This window comes from Nymphalis io, chromosome 19, assembly GCF_905147045.1.
Source record: "Nymphalis io chromosome 19, ilAglIoxx1.1, whole genome shotgun sequence".
NCBI classification, from domain to species: domain Eukaryota; kingdom Metazoa; phylum Arthropoda; class Insecta; order Lepidoptera; family Nymphalidae; genus Nymphalis; species Nymphalis io.
This window is the reverse complement of record NC_065906.1, coordinates 10,538,712-10,562,087: the sequence shown is the minus strand read 5'-3', so window position 1 is coordinate 10,562,087 and position 23,376 is coordinate 10,538,712. Positions and strand designations below refer to the sequence as shown.

General features: G+C 31.8%; 1 protein-coding gene across 1 annotated transcript in view; it reads right to left on the bottom strand.

Annotated features, from left to right (window-relative positions):
* The window catches only part of LOC126776092 (nephrin-like), a 113,576-nt gene that overhangs the window by 1,537 nt on the left and 88,663 nt on the right, over positions 1–23,376 (bottom strand). Inside the window, exons 4-14 of the mRNA XM_050498376.1 lie at positions 21,606–21,814; positions 20,804–20,917; positions 19,594–19,779; positions 19,022–19,170; positions 17,997–18,141; positions 6,293–6,429; positions 2,255–2,414; positions 1,416–1,573; positions 1,088–1,247; positions 522–679; positions 60–255 (exon numbers count right to left, since the gene is read on the bottom strand). Of these exons, the coding sequence (XP_050354333.1) occupies positions 60–255; positions 522–679; positions 1,088–1,247; positions 1,416–1,573; positions 2,255–2,414; positions 6,293–6,429; positions 17,997–18,141; positions 19,022–19,170; positions 19,594–19,779; positions 20,804–20,917; positions 21,606–21,814 (1,772 nt within the window). The remainder of the gene's footprint in view (positions 1–59; positions 256–521; positions 680–1,087; positions 1,248–1,415; positions 1,574–2,254; positions 2,415–6,292; positions 6,430–17,996; positions 18,142–19,021; positions 19,171–19,593; positions 19,780–20,803; positions 20,918–21,605; positions 21,815–23,376) is intronic.

Genomic DNA, 23,376 nt, shown 5'->3' with positions numbered 1-23,376 from the left:
GTATACATGATTTTTTGTCAAAAAATAAATTTAGTAAAGATACAACGAATTTTTAATACCCGGTATGTCCAAGTCATTAGTTGTTCGGATGGGAATACTATGCAAAGCAGCTGGTCGTTGTGATCTTCCACGCGGCGTTTCCGAATAAACGAGGAATGTATACCGTCCTGGCGACAGAGCGTCAAGAGCGAACTGAGGTGTCACATCGTTGCTGGCTCTGTATACAGCTTCCGATAGTCCTCTTCCAGAAATACCCTAATCGAAAAAATATGACATAATTTTTGTAAGTCCTTACTATTTTCATCAAAAAAAAATCTAAAACCAAAATTATATTTCACATACATGTGACTTTAATAATAAACAAGCAGTTAAATGAATGACTTTAAAAATCCCTTCCTTATAATATGTTTTGTTAAAACAATTATACAAAAATAAAATAAGCAAGTTTTAAGATGACCTTTTTAGTATTAAGAATGCAGTTACAAAACAAAATAATGGATCCTACAACACCACCACCTCACCTGATCATTCATGGTGGACTCGTCCCCCTGCACGGTATCATGGTGGCGTACCTCCAACGCCTCCAGTATGAACCGCTGCGGCAAACCACCATCGTGACCTGGCTCACACTGGAGGAACTCGTCTTCGATCTCACAGTTACTGGGAGCCTCAGGAAGCGCTGATGATAAATAAATTAATAAATGTTTACATAAGTCATAAAATAAATGAAATTATGAATGTAGAATATTAACTTTAATTGGAATAGTGTCTAAATGTTTGATACCAGTAGAAACCAATTTAAATCGATGATTACTCTATGTGCCTAATATTTAAAAATGATATGCTAATGATATATAGCAGTATAAGAGTGAGGGAGATGAAAAATCTTAAATTTCGTTAATTCTTATATGCTTAGGCTAACAGCAAATATGATTGATTTCATCACATGTAGCCCTGATTTTTGAAAGCACTTTAATAATTTAATGAACTCTGACTATATTTAGACATGTGACTGTATTTCATATTCGGTTTCAATTCAAAATATGATTTAGTAGATATAGAAAAGTAAAACATGTTTTAAGCACACCTGCTGGCATTATCCTAAACAAGCAAGGTTCCCTCTGGTTTCCAATATCATTACTGGCCCAGCAAGCTAGCCAGCCTAAATCTTCTTCATCATCTAAAGACGGCAGACCATGAATGACTGTACTGGTAGAACCCATAACAGTAACATTCGATGCAGGTATCTAAAACAGGTTTAAATTGTTAATATGATTTATCAACGATTTTCGATCACGGCGTATAATATTTACTATAGTAATTTTATTGAAAGAAAACAACTATCAGCACATTAATCATAATTTTCTTTACTTTTATAATGTATCATTAAATCATTAAAGAAAAAATAATCTTACAGGTAAAACGTCTTTGGTTCCATTATAAGTCCAATAGAATCTAAGTGGACCAGCATCGTTAGCAGAAGGTGCGGAGACGGAGCATCTTGCCCTCACTTCACCACCAGGCGCCCCTGCTAACTGCTGCACCACGCTACCAGCAGAACATTCGGGTCGGGCTAGGAAAAATCCTAATTTAGACAATATACACAATCCCACTTCTAAAACATCGACAAATGTATATTATACAGCCTAAGTAGTTTAGGTTTTTTCTTCAAAAACTAATAATCAGTTTGAAAAAGAAAAGTTAATAGTTATCTAAAACCAGAATTAGATACAAAAGTTGTTCAAACTACAATAGGTTTATATTGGTATTTCTGTTGAATTGATGAAAAGCTTTTGTAAAGTTAATTTAACTAAAGATAATTCAGTAATTATTTAATGTAAATGTTTAAAGTAATAAATATAAAAATAGTAATAAGTCATAAAAAGTTACAATGCGTTCAGTATTCATGTGAAGAACTACAAAATTATATTCTGTCAATGACATTGTGAGCTTTGGATACAAACTAAGTTTTGCAACTTGTAAACCAAAATATAGAAAATAAATTAGCGATATCTATTTAAAAAAAAATACTATACTCTTATTTTCCCATCCATTTAAGCTTAAAATAGTGGGGCAACAATAAAACAATGGATGGAAGATTGTAACCTCGAATTTAGGCGGTATATTAGCATATTTGAACACAATAACGTTGATTAAATTTATGCTTAAAATATAAGGATAATGGTGATGAAAGCAATCTGTAGATAAAACATTTAAGAGGTGTTTAGGAGAGTACTCGAATTGAAATACTCACATAAAACATTAAACGTTAGCGGTTCACTCAATCCACTTCCTTCGGAATTCCAGGCTCTGCACCTATATCTTGCAGCGTGATGTCTTCTAAGACCTCGAAGAATTAACTTGTCTCCTTCTACTGATATACCCCCTATAGGGTCATCACGAATCAGATGATCCTAATTAATGGAAATAAGATTTTATTTAATAAGATGATAAATTATTTTATATTTATATAAAAACTTAGTTATGCGACCACTTTATTTTTAAGTTTTCTTGTTTGAATACATTATGTGTTCTTAACGCACTAAGCATGTTCTTAATTACCTCAAAGCGTTAATATATATATATACTTTTTTTTAAATGAATACCAGCAATGCTCGTTTTTAAGGAATTACTAATATTCAATTAAGCATTTTTCAACTAAGCGCACAGTTGTGTTAGAAGTGGGGAAGACAATAGCCCAAGGACTCAGGGTAGAACATGTGACTTTAAACCATTGTGCTATTGACGCTTCAAATATGGTTTTATATTAAAGATACCAATATTTTTTAACTAATAAAAGAATTCTTCTAGCCAATTTCATAACCACATGCGCAGAAATGCTATGATAAACAAATGCACGCTTAGAGCACTATGCATAAGTTAAATAGTACACCGCATTCCTCGTATCACAACAATAGTGGTATTCGGTATAGAAACAAAGACATTACGCACTCTCCCAGACATGGGAGTGTATCAGTGTCGGTTTACTAGCTTCGGGATAGCAATAAAAAATTTTTGACGAAAAAATATTCATAAGCCTTATAAAGGATTTGACTAAGAGCCACTGACTCATCTACCTTTTAAGATAACCACTAGATCAACGATATAGTCATATTTAAATACAAAAATAATGATGACGTAATTAAAAAATACTATAATTAAAACCACACATATGTACATATTTATCTTTCATTTTTATTGCATATGTATATTCAAAACCATCGTTGAATTATTTAAATTGGAACATACTTTTAATATACTTTTAAACAAAGAATAAAAGAGAATAATTAAAAATTTCTGTTGCAAATACTAAAAACTTACTAATATGAAACTTCATCTAAAACTCCACAGAGTAAAAACCGCCAATTACATATTCGTTGCGGTCGTGGAAAGTTTAATCAAAGAATTTTGTTACTACAAATAAACAGTGATTTATTATGTGCAACGTTCTATTATTTATTCTTTATGTGCTTAAAAGTTAATTATAATATGTTTCAAATCATAATAAATCTTTGTTTTAATTATAAGTTACAAAAGACGAATAATATAAGTATATTTTATTTAATTTTGTCATAAAAGAGGATCTTGTTTTTTTTTTTAAACCCGTGTAAGTGTATATTATAAACTTAAGTCTTATTTAACGATCACGTCAAAATCACGTGACCGTCTGATTTCATCCGTCCTCCATACTTATCGATGTCTAGAAGTATGGATCGGTACGAGTTGGACTGAGTTCAAAAGAGTTAAGCGTATTTGCAATGGTGGCAGAAAATTAACGTAGGAACAAAGGATTCTGAAACGTTTGGGCGTTGAATGCCTTCACTTATTATAGAACTAGTTACCAAAGTGCATTAACCAAGATTATAAGATTACCAACCATCAACCATCGTTTTTCGATTTGAGAACGTTCGAATTTTAAAATATATACTATATACAGCAGTGTTCAGCAGTGTTTTTACAAGAACTCACTCATGAAATATTGACAACTTACGGATACGCTATTTCGATGATGATTCTTATATAATTATTAAATATTATTAAGCATTATAGAATTAGGAGAACCTCGTCCTGTAATGATATATGTAAAGTTTATATAAATAAATAATAATAGCCTTGCTATTAAGAGAGTGAGATCGTGAGGTTGAAAGTGCAAAATTATTATACCAGTTTTACATATATTCGAAGTGGCAGCATAATGAGAACAAAGATCCAATGTAACTTTTAAAGCCATTATTTTTCTCGAATGTATAAAATATGAAATTGAGTCGTTCATATTGCATTCTATCGTGTTCCACACGGTTGAAATGGCTTGCATAGCTAGTTCACATAAATCGTAATGTGATTTACATCGTTGAAAAACTAATTTCACACGACCGGTAGTTTTAATGGAACTATTATAAAGTTATTTCTTTACTTGCAAATAACAAATTGAATTTTCACAAAGTATTAATTAAAGGCTCATTAAGCGTGTGGCGTCACGCTACATGAGAATTACGTGGAGTTCGATCGACTTAAGTTTCAATTTGCGTGAAAAGCCCTTTTAAGCCGTGATAGTGGTTATAGTGTGGGGTGGAAATGTGAAAATCATTTGTTTAAAACAGAACAAACACATTTAACTTTCTTCAAGAGTTAAGATTAGCCTGTGAGAAGCTAATCCGTTTGAAGTGTTTTAATCTAACAGGGGTTTGTTGTGAATTGACTTAATTACGTTTTATTATCAAATATTTTGTAAAATGTTATATTTATTATTCTTATATTAAATGAGAAATTCTTGTACATTAATATATTTCGGGTATCTTTGAAGTGGCACTAACGATTTGAATCGAATTTTGTATTTAGATGAGGCTTTACAGTATAAGTTTGTCTTCTAAATGCAAAGGGGTTTTCCTTTGAAATTATGGGATGCGTACAGGATACAGGTCTATCTAATATTAGCACTCGCAATGTGGCTTGATACCAATCGATATCAGAATCCGAGAAGCAAGAAGCCTATACATAGTTAAAACAGGTCACTCATAAGACTGCTTTAAACCTGATCACCATCCTCATCAAATGTGCGATGAGAAAGCTACAATCGCAGGATAGCGTATCCCATGCCGTGGTTGCAATATCACGTCACACGAAAAACTTATTTTTTTTATAATAATAATAATTTATTTATTCAAGTAACAAGACTCATATACAAAATTACAAAAAATAAAATAAACTACTATATATCACTTATATAATATACTGGTCCAGCTGAAACCGAATAGCAAAGAGGCGTTGGAATTTTGGTAAGAAGGACTGACGAAAAAAACTCAACAGTATTATAATAAACTGATAATTAGTCTTTAATTATTAATAAGTATAAATATAAATTTATTTTATTTATTTATTTATTTAATCAAGGAAGACAAACAGTTATAACATGTACAAAAATATTTATCGCATTAAGAAAACATCATATACCAATTAAGTCTTCACAAATAATTAAATCAAAATACATAACAGAATTATAATAAATAAAAATAAAAATTAAAGATTATTTAAAATTTTACGAAGTATGAACAATTAATTAATAATTTCGTAAAAAATAATAAATATACAAATTCAAATTCTATTAAAAGTGACAAATTGTGATCAAACAAGTGATTGATATATACAAATGTATATATTAATGTAATGAAATGATAAAAAAATAACATTACCAGTGACTGATAGAGTCAGGTTTCTCACCACAATACAAACAGGTATTATATGTTTGGACCTAAATAAACTTCATTATACCCGGAGAGGTTCCCTTCAAGTTGCTAATTAATTGTATCTATAAATCTTCCTATTAACCGCAGTATTCTTATTAACTTTTTGATGCAAGTTTTTCAATAAAACTTTTGTTTTATATACTAAAGTATCATTATAGTCCGTTAATGTACTAAGTTTTAACCAGTTTTTGAGAGAAGATTCTGCTACGAATAAAAGGTTTCGTTTAAAGGGTTCTTTGAACAGATCAATGTGGTGTGTAGTCTGTATATTGCGGTGTTTTGAAGAAATGTTTACGATAATTATCCGGTACGTTTCTTTTTGCTAATTTATATTAAGATAATGTTTAAGCGATCATAAAGGATAGTATTCTTTATTTTCGTTTTAAAAAATATTTGATCAATTAAAAACTTTGCGATGTATCTCATAAATAGAAATCAACATTTTAAAATTTGGACTAGTTTTGTCGTTTGGATATTTGTCAACTTAAATCGACTCGTATAAATGTGGCTCGAAGACAATATAGAAAATAATAATATAACTTATTTACCTCTGTTCCTTTATAGAATGTGAAGTTGTATGATGAAGGTGAAGCATACGATGAGCATAGCAGTACAGCATCTTCATCTTCTCGCAGTAAACGCGGTTCCTTCGGTTCGACCAAAGAAATTTGTGCAACTGGAGGATCTGTAATTAATTATAAAGTTTCAGTTAATCAAATTCGTTTAGGTTGCAATCCTTGAGTGAATAGTTCATATAAAGCCATAATTTAAAAATTAATAATTTTGGATACACAATGAATAAATCATAATATGCCTCATTCAATTAAGCCATACATAAACATAATCATAAATTACTTCGAATCGACATTTTACATTGAATAGGTCGGAAAGTAGGTTTCATCATTAATTAAATTAATTATTTGTGCTAATGACTTTAAAATAATTTAAATGCAATAGTTTAAATATTGGCCACTAAGCAGCGACACTGTCGCATTAGGTATTCGTAAAAGTCATTTTAACTCCCATTAATTTTTTAATATTTATCATAAGCATACAACTTGTAGTCATGAAAATCCTACCATATCAGTTCTTCATAATTATTATTTTTATTCGAGTTTAAAAATAAGTTAACAATTTGGCATAGACAATCATGTGGTCTAGTCGTTTCGGTTAAAATTTTAAGCCTTATGTACTATACTATGTATACATAAATACTTGAATTAAAAAAGTTGAAATGTTGTTATCGCGTCTTTTATAGCACACTAAAATCTTACTCGGCTGTTTCTTGTTAAGAGGAGGCAACCTTAATATTTTACGTCATTACAAATTATCAAGTTATAATTAAACGACAAAGCAAAAAATAAAGGTGAATTTAAGCCTTTCTTATTTTCTAAGATGGCTATTTTTAAATATAAATTCATTGGTACTTTTCAATATCATCACGCGACCTTTTTTTATAGACTTGGTAGGTGGACGAGCATATAGGCCACCTGGTGGTAAGTGGTCACCAATGCCCATATATACTGGCATTGTAAGAAATGTTAACCATCGCTTACATCGCCAATGCGCCACCACCCTTAGGAACTAAGATGTTATGTCCTACCCTATACCTACCCAGACCAACTTGCACAAAGCCCTATCACCAGTAAAACCTTCGGCTAAAATTACAGTATTAATCTGAGGGCTATTTTATTTATAAATTATGTATTTGTACCAAAATTATATGTTTTTATGATTAATTAAGTTTTTAATAATTAAGAAGTTATTGAAAACTTATATTTGAAAGTGAGTGCGACAAACTGTCAGCTTCGAAACTAGATTTTGTAACAACACTTCACTTCACAACTCCAATTTTGATCACTGGCCGGCGTTGCGTTGAATTGTTTTTATAGACATATACGAGTGCCCTCTCGTCAGACGTCAGACTGTCATTTTTATTTAGTGACAGTGCAGCGTTGGGAAGATTACAATTTTGAATAGTGACTTGATTCTTTCAACGTGATTCAGGACTGTATGACAACATTGCATAAGTATATATTTAAAAGTACTACAGCTTGGAGATTTTTTTGCGTTTGTAGTAGTGTAACGCAGTGACGGAAACCGGAATTCATTATTTTTCATATTCACTTTAATTTAACTAACCCGAATTTAATCCTTCCTATAGAAATTATATGAAAAAAATAGTTGAAACTTGTCGTAAAAACAGTCAAAATTAATCGAACAAAGTTGACGAAATGTTTATCTTCAAGCTATTGAAGAGGGAAAAAAATGACATGTTATAAACGAGGTCTTAGATACCAGATAATATTGGAATTATCATTAACATAAATGATTTATCGGATAAAAAACGAGGATAAAGGTAACTACAAAATATCTGATTTGAAAAAAATTATGATATAAAATGACGTTAAATATGTTAAACATAATTAATTCCAATTTATGAAAATAAAAAAATAAATAAAAGAGTATTTATTTATTACTGATTTGGCTGAAATTTAAAATGAAAAACAACTTACAATTATTAAAATACAACTTTAACAAAAGAACTATTTAAAATAAATACCAACTTAAGTAATCTTTGCTTCAATGATGTTTAGCGATGGAAAAAAATGGGCTGCGATCACGACGGAACGCTAGCTAGATGTCAGCCTTTTAATCCGGTGTTAAATTAAAAACTTCTCTGTTCAATTAATTCAGTTTTTTTTGTAATGTATTTAAATATGTTTTTAAGATGAATGGTGCATACACTAAACATATTGACGGGCCGGTTGTCATCGTTGGTTACCTTTCACGCCGAAGGTTGTGGGTTTGATTCCCACCCAGGACAGACATTTGTTTGCATCAACATCTATTTGCCCTGAGTCTGGGCGTATTTTATCCATATAAGTCACATACTTATATGGATAAAATACCAAAGAATATACTCCTTATATATGTAGTATATCAGTTATCTGGTTTCCATAGTAAAAGCTCTGCTTAGGATATTATTATGAATATATGATAGGAGATTATTATTAACGTCCCAGGATATTATTATCATTATTTAAAAATAATACCGTGTAATTAAATTGAATTATGAATGGTTGATTACAATTATTTTCCAGCAGAATGATTTATTTTTCTCTTAAATTGGTGGTCAAGCAAGTGGGCCATCTAATCTTAAGTGGTCATCACTGTTCATAGAAACTGTCACTGTAAAGAATATTTCCGTTCCTTGCACATTCAATGCGCCACCAAACTGCAATGCTATCTGTACCTGTAGTTACACTGGCTTACAATGCAAATCGAAACACAATAATACTAAATAATACTATTTAGAGTAGATTAAATCTGGTAAGCGGTTGGTAATGCGTAAGTCCTTTTTTTAACGCAGTGGGGGTGTATGTGCGGTTCACCGGTGTCTAAGGCGCAGAGTGCACCCGAACTTCGGAATACCCACTAAAAAAATATGAACCATATCTCCAACTTTATACACTACTGATTTTACGAATTATTCATTTCACAAATAATACCAGCCATCATTTCATAATAAATATTTGATGTCATAATTGTATTGGTTGGTTATTATTTATAATAGTAAAAGGAAATAGATTAATATAGACTATTATGTAGCTTCTTAAACAAATTGAAACACATATAAACTAATGTATATTTAAAGTAATGTATATCAAAAATGTTATATATCATACGTAACCAGTTTACTCAAGCTTTTACATAAAATACTGTAAATAAAAAAATATTTGGGGCTTAGAAATTTGCCGCATGGGCACTAATACCGCGCTTTACAAGTCGATTTTAATTGATCATTTGCTAAATAAAAAGTAACATATATTGATTTAATATGATGTTATGAATAAAATAATGCAATTTTAAATAAATCTTTTATGGTTTGCTATTTAAATTCGACTTATATGTTTTTTTATATTCATTCATTTTGAATTTTTGTTGAGCAACAAATATGTTATCCAATAATTAACAAATATCGAACCATCGAAACTATTAATATAAGTAAGATGAAAATAATATATTTTTTTTTAAATTTAGAAGACATTCTTTCATAAGATGTTTGATGTCATTCCTTAAATATTATTTCCTATCTATTAATTAAAAAAGATACTTATTTAAAAATATTTAATTTTAAAACTGTATTAAAGCTACAAGCTATACGGAACAGCGACTGTAATGGGAAATGAGTGGTTACCATAAAGAACATCTGAAAACAGAATGTCCCTAAAGTTGGCTTTAAAACCATAAAGTTGTTTAACAAAATTACTGTTGACACAATCTTCCAAAAAGACCCGCGAGAAAATTGCATGAAAGTTTTCAGAGCAAAATATATAATACCCTCCCCGGATTTAAGTCACGACGCATAAAATCTCGTTACAGTGAGATGCAAAGCGTAGAACCATGTGTATATTAAAAACTTAAATAAGGATTAAGGCGCCTACACACGATTTTGTGAAACAAGTTATAGCGATGTCACGTTATCGTGTCGACCAATTTTTTTATTGATCTGTTAATGTGTATCAGTAACAGTAACAGCCTGTTAATGTCCCACTGCTGAGCTAAGGTCTCCTCTCCCCCCTTTTGAGGAAAAGGTTTGGAGCTTATTCCACCACGCTGCTCCAATACGGGTTGGTAGAATACACATGTGGCAGAATTTCAATGAAATTAGACACATGCATGTTTCCTCACGATGTTTTCCCTCACCGTCAAGCACGAGATGAATTATAATCATAATTATAATTTAGCACATGAAAATTCAGTGATGCTTGCCCGGGTTTGAACCCACGGTCATCGGTTAAGATTCACGCGTTCTAACCACTAGGCTGTCTCGGCGTTGTAATGTGTGTTAATTGTCAATTTGCATACATAAAAACATTAAGCAAAATCAAAATTTGATGTTGACGTCTAAATTATTTATCGATCAATTTTCTTACTTAAATTGTCATCAAATTGATTCTCATAAACGAATTATTCCGTAATAATGTTTGACACTTTAAAGCTTACAGATGACGTGTTTTGTTTTCAGAAATTCTCAGGCAAGCTACAGTCCAGTAATTTAGCTCTCCTACCAACGCCACGTATTAGCTGGCTATTTTGGTATTACAAAATGCATCACGGTAATCATCTAAATTAATAAGCTAAAAATTATTTATACTAATATTTGTAAGTTATGATTTTTCTGTTGTAATTGTATTTCATATTCCTTGTTGGTTCTCTAATTAAAATCGCTGTCTAATTAAATATTGAATTAGAACAATTTGCTTACTTGTGGTTTACAAAATACTTAAAAAAAAAATGAAGCATTCGCTATTCGAATTTTAAACAAACGAATAAAATATATTCAATATCAAATATAATTACGTCAATTGATGCAATGTAATGTAATGTAGTAAGAATAAAAATACTACCGGCTCAATAAGAATCTGCGAAAGAAGCTCAGAAGGATTTTTTTGTTGTTTACAATTTTCAATGTAACGAAGAAATAATCGCATGTACTTAGAGAACATGAGCTTCCAATTCACTTAACTAATTTGCACATATATAAGTTTCTTCTTCAGCTGAAACCATCTTGCCAGCAATTTTGTCGTAATAAAGTTTCTTTAAAACCTTGTTTTATTTACCTAAGTACTCGTCGTACTAAATCAATATCAAAATACTTTAATATAATAACTAGCTAACTAGCTAGCTTGTTTTTGTTCTGTTGAAGTTTTCTTGTTAAGGATTTTTATACTGAAAACTCTTGCAATTATAATTCAGCTACTGGCATGCTAAAATACAGAATACATTATATTTTATTATGCAAAAACTGCCACATGTGTATTCCACCAACCCACATTGGAGCAGCGTGGTGGAATAAGCTCCAAACCACCTTTTAAAAAAGGAGGGGAAACCTAAGCCCAGCAGTGGGATATTCACAATCTGTTACTAATGCTAAAACTTCTAATCATAATGATCATATGGTACTAACTATGGTATGTTAATCACAATCGTGTTATGATAACTTACAGTATTCATGTATTTATCTGTTATATATGACGAATATATGACATGTCCTAAATGATTTCGGCAACAGTGGTCATGCTCAAGAGACTATGAAACTACATGGGATATATAGCGCACAAAAGTGTGCGCAAACAAAATTGCACTCTTTATTCCCTCATTTTCATAATACGATGTGATCTTATAACGGACAACCGGCAAAAATTCAGGCACAGCACTAAGTATGCTTCACATGCTTCCTAAGGCCCATATTTGTCTGTGGCATTAACATTGAGCCCATCTTGATACTAAGCATTCCTTGATAAAAAAACCCAATAAAATCTTTTATGACTCAACCTGTGGCTCGAATCTGTGGACTATAAACTATTTACTAAGCTAACGAAGTGTATTCGTGTTTAAAGATATATATATCTTTGAATACTTCGTTCATATGCTAATGCTAAGCGTATATTAGGTAACTAGTTACTGCCAGTTTCACTAGCCGTAAATATACAATTAACAATTCGTCTATTGACAAACACTTTTTGGCATAAAAATATTAAATAAAATAATTGACTTTAGCTGGATTCAAATCAATTGTGACAAATATAAAGAAATAGGTCGAAGTATTTTTTATTTCTCTACGTCACTTTTAATTTAAAAGTTACAATTACACAAGCAACAAAAACTTGGGCTGTGAACATATGCCTTGGATGCCCTTAAGGGACCGTCCCACAATAAACCCAGTTGACAGCACACGATAATATTTAAACTTGATGAGATAAACTCCTAGAAAGTTTCGTGACACAACTGTTTCACGTCACGTTTCGGAGTTGTCAAGTTATGGTTACCAAGTTTCGGAAAGTTTAGATGAATCAATTTAGGAAATTGACGATAAACTCTTAAGTTTTTTTTTTTTATGTAAATAGTTTGTGAACAACAGACAATGAGAACGTAACAACGTATCCCTGTGGGCTAAGATCGTATACAGTTCTTATAAACTTTTGTTTTATCTGATAAAAAACAAGCGCTTTACCCGTGGCTTCGCTCGCGTCATAATTTATAATTGCTATTTCTATAGTTCTTTCATAAAAAATAAGGATTTTCTTACTAATCTCTCATCACCTTTTTCAATACCTTACAGGTTAAATTTTCGAAAATATTTTCTTAGTCTACTATGTAAAAGGAATAAGTATACAAATTTTCATGGTGCTTGCCCCAGTTTTTTAGGCTATGCGTTGGTATGTCAGTCAGTTATTCTTTTATATATACAAAAATGGGTTGTTTTAAATTTCAAATTATCTAAATAGTACATAATATTTTGTGAAATTATTTAAATTTTCAATTAATTAGGTAATTTGATAATAAGATTGTTCTACCTTCATTATGGTTTATGGAGATCCGATAAGAAGTAAAAGCCTATTTAAATTTTAGTAAGATTGACTGTTAGAAACGTTTTGAAACTATGCAAGTAAAAAAATAAAATTAAACTCAATCAGGATGGCGTATGAGCTTATTCCATCTCGTGGTGTGCCGATACGGATGTGGTGGTTATATATGTGGTAGAATTTCATCTGACAAATGCAGGCTTTATCACGAAGTTATTTTTCTCGCCCAAATACGAATTGAATTATAAACCATTAAAAAGGCTAACGTTGGCCTAGATGAACCTGCAACCTTCGTTTAAAATTCACGCATAATAACCACTGGACCATAATTTATACAGATAATAATTCTAGTATTTTCATTGTTGATGTTTATACATAAATGATAACATCACAACATACTTTCTAAAAACCAGGCAACAATATATCAAAAGCACAGCACATAGATAGCGTTGTTCCGGCGCCTGAGCTGCCAGCTTCCATTCCTCGTATCGGGAACATTATGTTAGTAACAGCATAACTTCAGTTTTTAAAACCCTTTTTGAAATACCGTTTATAGTGAGAAACATATTTTATAAATGGGTTTTCATATATTTTGTTATAAATCATTTACGGTATTACTCATAAAAATGTTTAGTGGGTGATTACGTACACAATGCTGTGTTTTCTACTTTCGAATTTCAAATCAATAATGTCAGAAAGAGAGAAATCATTGTTTATCTAAGCAGCCCTTAACGAACGTTTATAATTAAGGCCGTTAGTTAAACTAAAGAACAAAAGAAATTGCCACTAATAAAGTAGTAATTTGTCGACCTATTCTACTGATGCTGCCAGTACAGTGGCGGCGAGGGGGCATGACAGCATAAGACAGCGTCATGGTGTTTGCTGTCGCAGCATGTGAGTCGATCTTACCTCCGATGCGTGTCAGTACAAAAATTAAAAATGAATAAAGATGTATCTTAAGTTATATTCCTTAATATAAACGACTTTTATACCACCTTAGATTCCGCTCAGCCGATCGAGCGTGATTCCATATCATATTATACCAAATAAATTTTTGTACAAAATATATTTGGGCCAACTAACATGTAACGTCCGCTTTGTCTGTTATTACACTCGCTCACTCACTCTCCAAATTGGAACATAACAATACTTAGTATCACTGTGCGGCAATAGAATATCTTATGAATGGGTCGTACCTATCCAGACGGGCTTACACAAAGTCCCACCACCAAGTAAACCAAATAACACAAACTTTCAACATTTTACTATAATTAAGGTATTATATAAATTAGTATATCAACGGGAGATAGAGATAGTGGAAATCATCCATATAGATATATAAGATCTTATTATTTCGTCGAATGCTAACTAAACTTACTTTACGTAATATGAGTTTTTGATTAATTCATTTTGTTTGGAGTAGCAAATTTGTGAATCACGCTAACGTTTGGTTGAAAGTGTATAAAGGATTTCGACATGTTAATACATAGAGTTGGTATGCTTGAACCGATTGAACGGAATTGTTTTATTTTTATTACAGCGTAGGGGTAACAAGTGTCAATCAGAAGTTGTTTTTAAATCGCGAATGTACGATTAATATTCTGATTGAAATCCAGTAATTAAACGAGTTGTTATTTTATGTTTATCTCACGATATTATATTCAAAGCAAATGTTTCTTTAAGTTTACATAAAACAAATTGCTCGTCAGCATATGTTTATACTGTAGATAGTAATAATAAATGAAAGTTATTTCAAATTGTATTATTTTTTATTTCTATTAGAAACAGGATTAATATAAAAAATACTGTATACAGTTAAAATACAGTAATAAAAATACTTTGCAACGTTTCTTGCTGACGGCACTTTTATGTCCTTACCAATTGAAATAACATCACATTTAATTTAATCCATACTTTGAAATATTCTAATACTATTCGTGGTACTCTTCCACCACAAGAATGTTGAAGGCACTTAGTCCTTGATTGATAGGTGAAGTTAATGGCATCCCCGTAATTGGCTTTTCGACCCCCATGGGATGAGAGTTTCTATTCTAATATACCGGAAAAAAAAACTCAGAAGAAATTTCCTACATGACAGAAATTATAAATGAAATTACATAAAATTGTCTCTAGTAACGAGTATGCACTATTGTTCATAACCATCTATTTCGAGTACTTTCCTATCACAACAATTCGTTCGTCAAGTTGCCGTATATTGTATGGCAGCGCGCCAAGCGATGTATATCGATCGAAACTTTACTTTCAACTTTCATCAACACGTAAAAGTCTACTTTTATATAAATTAAAAATACATATGTATATACACTACAGATAATATAGGTTAGTTTGTACGATTTATATATTGGTAAAACCCGATGGACATTGTCCTGCTTATATATACCAATAATTATGGCGATCGTTGAACACTATAGAAATGACTGACTTAGAATGAACTGACACTTAGAAATGAATGACTGAATATATATATATATATATATATTATATTTCAGTATAAATATGTATATATATATATATTCCATCGCTTACATATATATATATATATATATATATGTAAGCGATGGAATATATATATATATTCAGTCATTCATTTCTAAGTGTCAGTTCATTCTAAGTCAGTCATTTCTATAACGGCCCGAAGTCCACTAATATCTAATAAAATTTTGAAACTTGATTGGTTTATGTGCAATTTATTGATATTTATTATTTCTGTGTAATTGTACTGTTTGTTTCCCAAAGATCAAATAAAAAAAAAGTCTAACGGTCCTGCGTCGAAATTGTTTGTAGTCGCGCTAGATTTGCTGTCCATTGGATTACTGTGAGAGAATATAATGTACTTGAAGATGGACGCCGTGGTCGAAATCTATTAGAAGGACAACATCATTTCAAATTAGCCTGCTAATGCAGTTCAAATGTAGCGCTTAAGCGTACATTAAAGCGCTATATAAAGACAATTTTATTATTAACAAAGTAAGTTATGGCAAATTTCTAATATTCGTACACTATCATAAATTGCTTTCTTTGCAATTGTATTGAAAAAAAAATAATGCAATATACATAACATTCTTTGATACTCTGTATTTTTTTTCACAGTGTAACAATTACTCTTGTTTAAATACGTAACCAGTTTGGCTAAATACTCTGTATTTCTTAGAACACATAATTATTTGAGATTATGTGTTCTAAGAAATACAGAGTAAGAAATACATGCCAATAAAAAATTCCAATGAAGTTGTTAAGCATATTGTTTCACGGAAATGTACGCTTTATGTTAACTATATTATCAGCTGAGACGGGCTTACATTAGTAGAGCAGCCGATAGAATACGTATAGCAATTCTCACTATTCTATTATTATTATAATGTAAATGCATCAAGATTATGTTAATAGAATTTGTAATGATATCGTCACACTTGTGCACGAATGAAACAATTAAAACAAAGACATTTGGTAATATTTCAGTCACATTTTATGTAAAGTTTATAAATTATTTAATATTGGAATCACTTAAATCTACCCATTAATCCGTTTGAGCAAGTGTGTCTGATTCTTGAAATGGATAGCCAAACTTTGAATCAATTTACCAGAAATAAAAAAAAACGGAGGTAGTTTGAACATTTTTTTAGTTTTAATTTAAAAATTTATATAAGAAAAAGATATATATTAAAGTTATTGTATTAGTGTTTATAAATGATAGAACAGATTGGGAATGAAATGATCCTCCTGGCTATTTATTTATTATATATTGAAAATTGTAGACAATTTCTAAATTAGAAAATAAAGCCCTGCTGACTTTCTTCTGCAAATTCTTCGAAGGTCACGATTTTTTTTTTCGTTTTCCGAACTATTGGTAGGCTTTACTTAGATTGATGAAATGAATAAATTTGAACATGCTGTAGTACATCATTTTTTTATACCTTTGGATGTTAACATATGGTTGAGGCATGATGTAAAGGTCATCTTCCCTAAATACATTTGTCCTAATACTTACGCAGATTGTTTTATTCTAAAAACGCACAAACTCTTATTAAGCCTACATGAATCTGTACCTGGGACCCCATATTCTATATAACCTAGTCATTAGACCAATGCTGAAAATTTAATTCAGCTGTTATATAAGTATTCGTCATTAATAATGTGATTTTTACATGAATAATAAAAAATATCATTGTCTTGATTTTAACACTATCAAAACAGTTTTTATGTGTCAACACGATTTATTGAGCGATACGAAAACTGTCAATGACCTCTTTAATAAAGTATAAATTTTTCTATATGAAATTGGAATTATATTTACACTAGATTTGACCAAAAATATTTTGGTATGTGTGCAATACGTTACTATTCAATCAGTGAGTTCACGGACGATACCTTAGGGAATGAAACAATTTCCTCCTGGATTTTCCTTCTAATATTAATAATGTTGTTTATATCTCGAAATTTGACGACAAATACCGCTGAGTTGCTTTAAGAATTAATATTCTAATACACAGGTGGTAGGGCTTTGTGCAAGCTCGTCTGGATAAGTACCACCCACTCATCAGATATTCTACCGCAAAACAGCAGTACTTGGTATTGTTGTGTTCCAGTTTGAAGGGTGAGTGAGCTAGTGTACAGTACATTACAGGCACAAGGGACATAACATCTTAGTTCCCAAGGTTGGTGGCGCATTGGTGATGTAAGCGATGGTTAACATTTCTTACAACGCATTGGCGTTGACATTGGTCTATGGGTGTTGGTGACCACTTACCACCAGGTGGTCCATATGCTCGTCCACCTACCTAAACTATAAAAAAACGAATCCTTTCATCAATCTAATTGATCGTAGTGTTCTTTTAATATGTTAAAATTATATACGTACATAGAACTTCGAGATTAAGTAAGTCTTCTAGAGTGTATGCTGGAAACCAAGGATTGGAGACGCGACAGACGAGCTGCCTTCCACTGTCTTCTCGCCTCACACGCCAGGTTAAAATGCTTTTCGTCAATTCTCCTTCCACCTCGACCTGTCATGAAGTATAACACATAATATTATTTAATAAAATATGTTAGGGTAAAAACCGTTAACATATACGAAGAACGAGAGAATATACGACAGTTACCTAAATAAATAGAAATTCATATCATAGTATTTTGCAATATATATATATATATATATATTATAATAATAGTAATAACAGCGTACTAAGATATTCCTTTGCTGGGCAAACGTATATAAGGAAATACAATTTACCATTACAATTAATTAAGTCTCTGACTCCTGAGCTAAGCATAAGCTGTTAGAGAAGTCAGTGACCCCTTATAATTAGTTTTGGCACTATGACAGGCGAATGTTGTTATTTCTTTTTTCATATAATTAATAAAAAAATATAAAACAAGCAAATTTACAAACAGAAAAAAATCATGTTGAAATTTGTATGTAAATGCTTGTGTGTGTTTTGAGTGCATGTGAAGTAGGATTAACATCGGATCGCAGAAATCAATATTTATATGCGATTGTTTATTACTTAGTAAAGTTAATCTAGAATTAAGCACTAAAAATGTTTACCACGTTTCTTCGTTTGAACGCAATAATGAAATTTAGATTCCTATTTTATGATTATATTGCACAAGTGAGTGCGTAAACATATATGCACTCTCTATTCACTCGTTTTCATAATTATATATGAGTGCTTTCCAATTCACGGTGCTGTGTACATTTCCAACTTCAAGAGTCCGGGCTGCTACTGAGAATCTTCAGGATCTAATCATTGTTTATTGGCCCGATTCAAGATCTGAACTGAGGATCACGGGAATTGCGGCCGTATATAAAGCCACAGTACCAACGAAGCAGTCAATCTACGTATAATTCCAGTGCGATTAGTTATACTTATATAAAAAAAATACCTGAGTCAAAGCTGAGTCGATCTTTTGTGAATTGATGAACCAGTCTATATTTGGAGCGGGTTTTGAACCTCGAGTTGTGCAAACGAAGGATCTTTCATGACCGGCTCGGGTAGGACCACCGCCAGTTACTCGGATGAATTGTGGCTTTACTGATGAAAAAAACTTACATTTAATATTTGGTGATTTAACTAACTTTGAAGATTTAAAATATTTTTGGTGTTGATTAATCCAATCGGTTTATATCAAACATATCATAAATAAATTATAATATATTGGCCTTAAAAAATGGATAGCGTAATTGTTATCCTAGTAATCTAAGTTTATAATTTAGTTTAAATATTTTCTCTTCCTTCACACATCGATGCATTTACAGATTATATTTTTTACTTAATAGCGGATATTTCTAGACGTAAATACGATACTTTAAATGTTAAACTTATAACAAATCCAGCAAATATAGTTGCGGAAAAATTATACTATACAAGGTACTTTACAATTAAAAAAACAATCAATCATATATATATATATATATATATATATATATATATATATATAACACACGTTGTTCTTACAATATAGTTTTATAGTAATTTCTCTGCGTTGCGGCTGTAATAAGGGCGGCTCAACTCTACACTGAAGTCTCATGCCCGCCATCTCCCTAGACAGCGACGGCAGATGTATTTGACATACGGACCCATCTTTGGTTATTGCTAAGCGTTCTCCACCGCGGTACCACGATACATCTGGCGGGGGCTTGCCTGCGGAGACATAAATGTTTTTAAATAATACATATATTTTGTTATAAATGTTGTTCTTACTACATTGTTGTGAGATATTAATAATAATAATTATGCAATCATTTTGATGTTACATAAGAACAAAAATATCCGTAAATCGTAACAGCCTGTGAATGTCCCACTGCTGGGCTAAAGGCCTCCTCTCCTCTTTTTGAGGAGAAGGTTTGGAGCTTATTCCACCACGCTGCTCCAATGCGGGTTGGTAGAATTCACATGTGGCAGAATTTCAGTGAAATTAGACACATGCAGGTTTCCTCACGATGTTTTCCTTCACCGTAAAGCACGAGATGAATTGTAATCACAAATTAAGCACATGAAAATTCAGTGGTGCTTGCCCGGGCTTGAACCCACGATCATCGGTTAAGATTCACGCGTTCTTACCACCGGGCCATCTCGGCTTTTTTAAAAATATCAGTTAGTTAATTTTCGGTTTACCGACCCTGGGAACGAAGATGTTATGTCCCTTGTGTCTGTAACTGGCTCACTCACTCTTTAAACCAGAATGCAACAATATTTAGTATTGCTGTTAATTTGGCAGAATATCTGATGAGTGGGTGGTACTCACCCAGACAGGTCTATATATATATATATATATACATACATAGAAAGATTATTATACAATAACACGTTACTGCCCACGGGGATGGAACAGTAAGATCAGAGTAAAACCACGTGAAGACGCTAGTCAAATAGAAGTATTTGTCTTTGTAGCAATATCTGATCCGTATTCTATATTTCATTCCTTTTTTTTGATAGTAATACATATATTGACGAAGATGATGTTTTTTTATTATATAAAAATAAAAATATTTGTATTTAAAATAATAATAATTCTGAGAAATATAACGTTAACGAAACAAATTACATAAAAGCCTTATCACGATAACAATAGCTTAATAATTTTTCATAATTAATAAATTTAATATAATAACTAAATAATGGATTAATCAATTACTATATATTTTGGCAAAGTGATTTTTCTTACCCCCAGAAGCTTGACAGGAGAGAAGTAAATCCTGTCCTTCTCGAAAGGGTCCTGCGATTGTTCCAAGAATCTCTTTACCTTCAGAATCGTAAATTCGAGGGGAGTCGGGTGGAACTAAAAACAGTGAATCCATGTAAAAATGTTTTAAGCTTTTAAAAAACCCACAGACCAACAAAAGTATTTTATCACCATACGGCAACGGCATTGCCAATAAATGTAGTATAGAAGGTAGTTTGTTAAGAATGCTGTGTCTTCTGAGTGTCAAAACAATGACGACAGCAAGAGAGAAATTAGTGTTTAACTAAACACGATGGTGTGTGACACATCTTACACTTTTTACTGTGCACTCTTTGGAGTCTATGAACGGAGGACTCATACAAAAAGCAAAAATACTAATCAGAATGTTATTTATTACTCACATCGCAATTTTGCAAGCCATTACAAAATTTATAATTTTCTTTTTAAACGTATCCTACGTTGAACTTTAAAAAAGTTGTAGTAGTACAATTTTTATTATTGAGAAAAAAACTTAAAATAAGGAAAAAAACATGGGTGCAATAATAACCGTAGGGATAAATATAAACCTACTCTTACGCTATTACAACTTCAATTGAAATACTATTATTTAGAAAAAAATAATACCACTGCAAAAAAATTAGCATTGCAAGACATATTAATCATCTCTTACACCGTCCTTGGGAACTAAGATGTTATGGCCCTTCTGCCCAGGCGGACTTGCACTAAGCTCTCTCATCAAGTGATTCCGATAATTTATATTATAACAATATGAATATTTCCTTACCAATCACAGTCAAATTGACCCTATAATTCCTCGTTGGCGAGTCATTGTAGTCGATCCTGCATCTATAAACCCCCTCATCATATCTAGCTACCTTATTAACAACGAGGTGGGCTGATGTCGGATCAGATTGGTTTAGCACGAAGTGGGCTCTCGTACCAAATTCGCCAGCCACAGCCCAGTGGACTGGTGGACCGTTTCGGAAGTCGACACTGAAATATAATAATATAATTACAAACTAAAATAATGTCATGTCTTATCAGATCAACCCGAACCTGTGTGAACATTATACATCTTTGGATATTTAAGAAATTGTAACTTGTTCTTCACCAATATTTGTTCATGTGAAAGTATAATGATGTTGAGTTCTTATATTCAACTTCACCTCACACCTGTTCACCTTCACTTTTTGTGTGTGAAGTCTTGAAATGTGTGAAATTTGCACAAATATTCCTTTATTTGATGTCGTTGATGTTCTTAATCATCACTAATATTAAAACTAGTAAATATGTATCAATTAAAAATTTAATTGCAATAAAAAAAGTATTAAATTAAGTTTCAAATGAATAATTCATTTGAAACTTGACTTAGATGCATTGTGTATAATACAAGTTCAATGAATTTACTATACAATTATACTAAGAGCATTTAACCTCCATGATTTTTATTTAATCATGATACTATTTTATTTTTTTTATATAAAATCGAGATTTTTATATAAAGTCGAGATGGCCCAGTGGTAAGAACGCGTGAATCATAACCGATGAACGTGGGTTCAAACCCGGGCAAGCACATCTGAATTTTCATGTGCTTAATTTCTGTTTATAATTCATCTCGTGCTTTTCGGTGAAGGAAAACATCGTGAGGAAACCTGCATGTGTCTAATTTCATCGAAATTCTGCCGCATGTGTATTCCACCAACCCGCATTGGAGCAGCGTGGTGGAATAAGCTCCAAACCTTCTCCTCAAAAAGGGAGAGGAGGCCTTAGCCCAGCAGTGGGACATTTACAGGCTGTTACTACTACTATATAAAATAGGTAGGCGGACTAACTTATGAAAAGCATATGCTAGTAGGAAAACATGACATTAATTAAGGTTCCTTAAGGTTAAATTAAGAAATGTGTTAAGAGATAATTCAATTCAATAAATATTATCAAATAGACCAATCAGAAAAATAAAGAAACATATGTCATACAAATAAAAATATGATATAAACTAACAAGAATTTGTTATTGTTATGTAGACATACATATAGTTTTAAATGAAATTCACAATACATAAAGGTATATAGTTTTATCAGTGCCGAGATGGCCCTGTGGTAAGAACGCGTGAATCTTAACCGATGATCGTGGGTTCAAACCCGGGCAAGCACCACTGAATTTTCATGTGCTTAATTTTTGATTATAATTCATCTCGTGCTTTACGGTGAAGGAAAACATCGTGAGGAAACCTGCATGTGTCTAATTTCACTGAAATTCTGCCACATGTGAATTCTACCAACCCGCATTGGAGCAGCGTGGTGGAATAAGCTCCAAACCTTCTCCTCAAAAAGAGGAGAGGAGGCCTTTAGCCCAGCAGTGGGACATTCACAGGCTGTTACGGTTACGGATATAGTTTTATCAATGAATCAGGCAAAACAATACAAAATATATACAACAAGTAATCAAACAGAATAAAGAAACGGATGAATTGAACAAAGATTTACAGAAAAATTCTCAACCAAACGATATCATATGCCGCAGTACGATTCATGACGTCAAATACGATGCCAAAT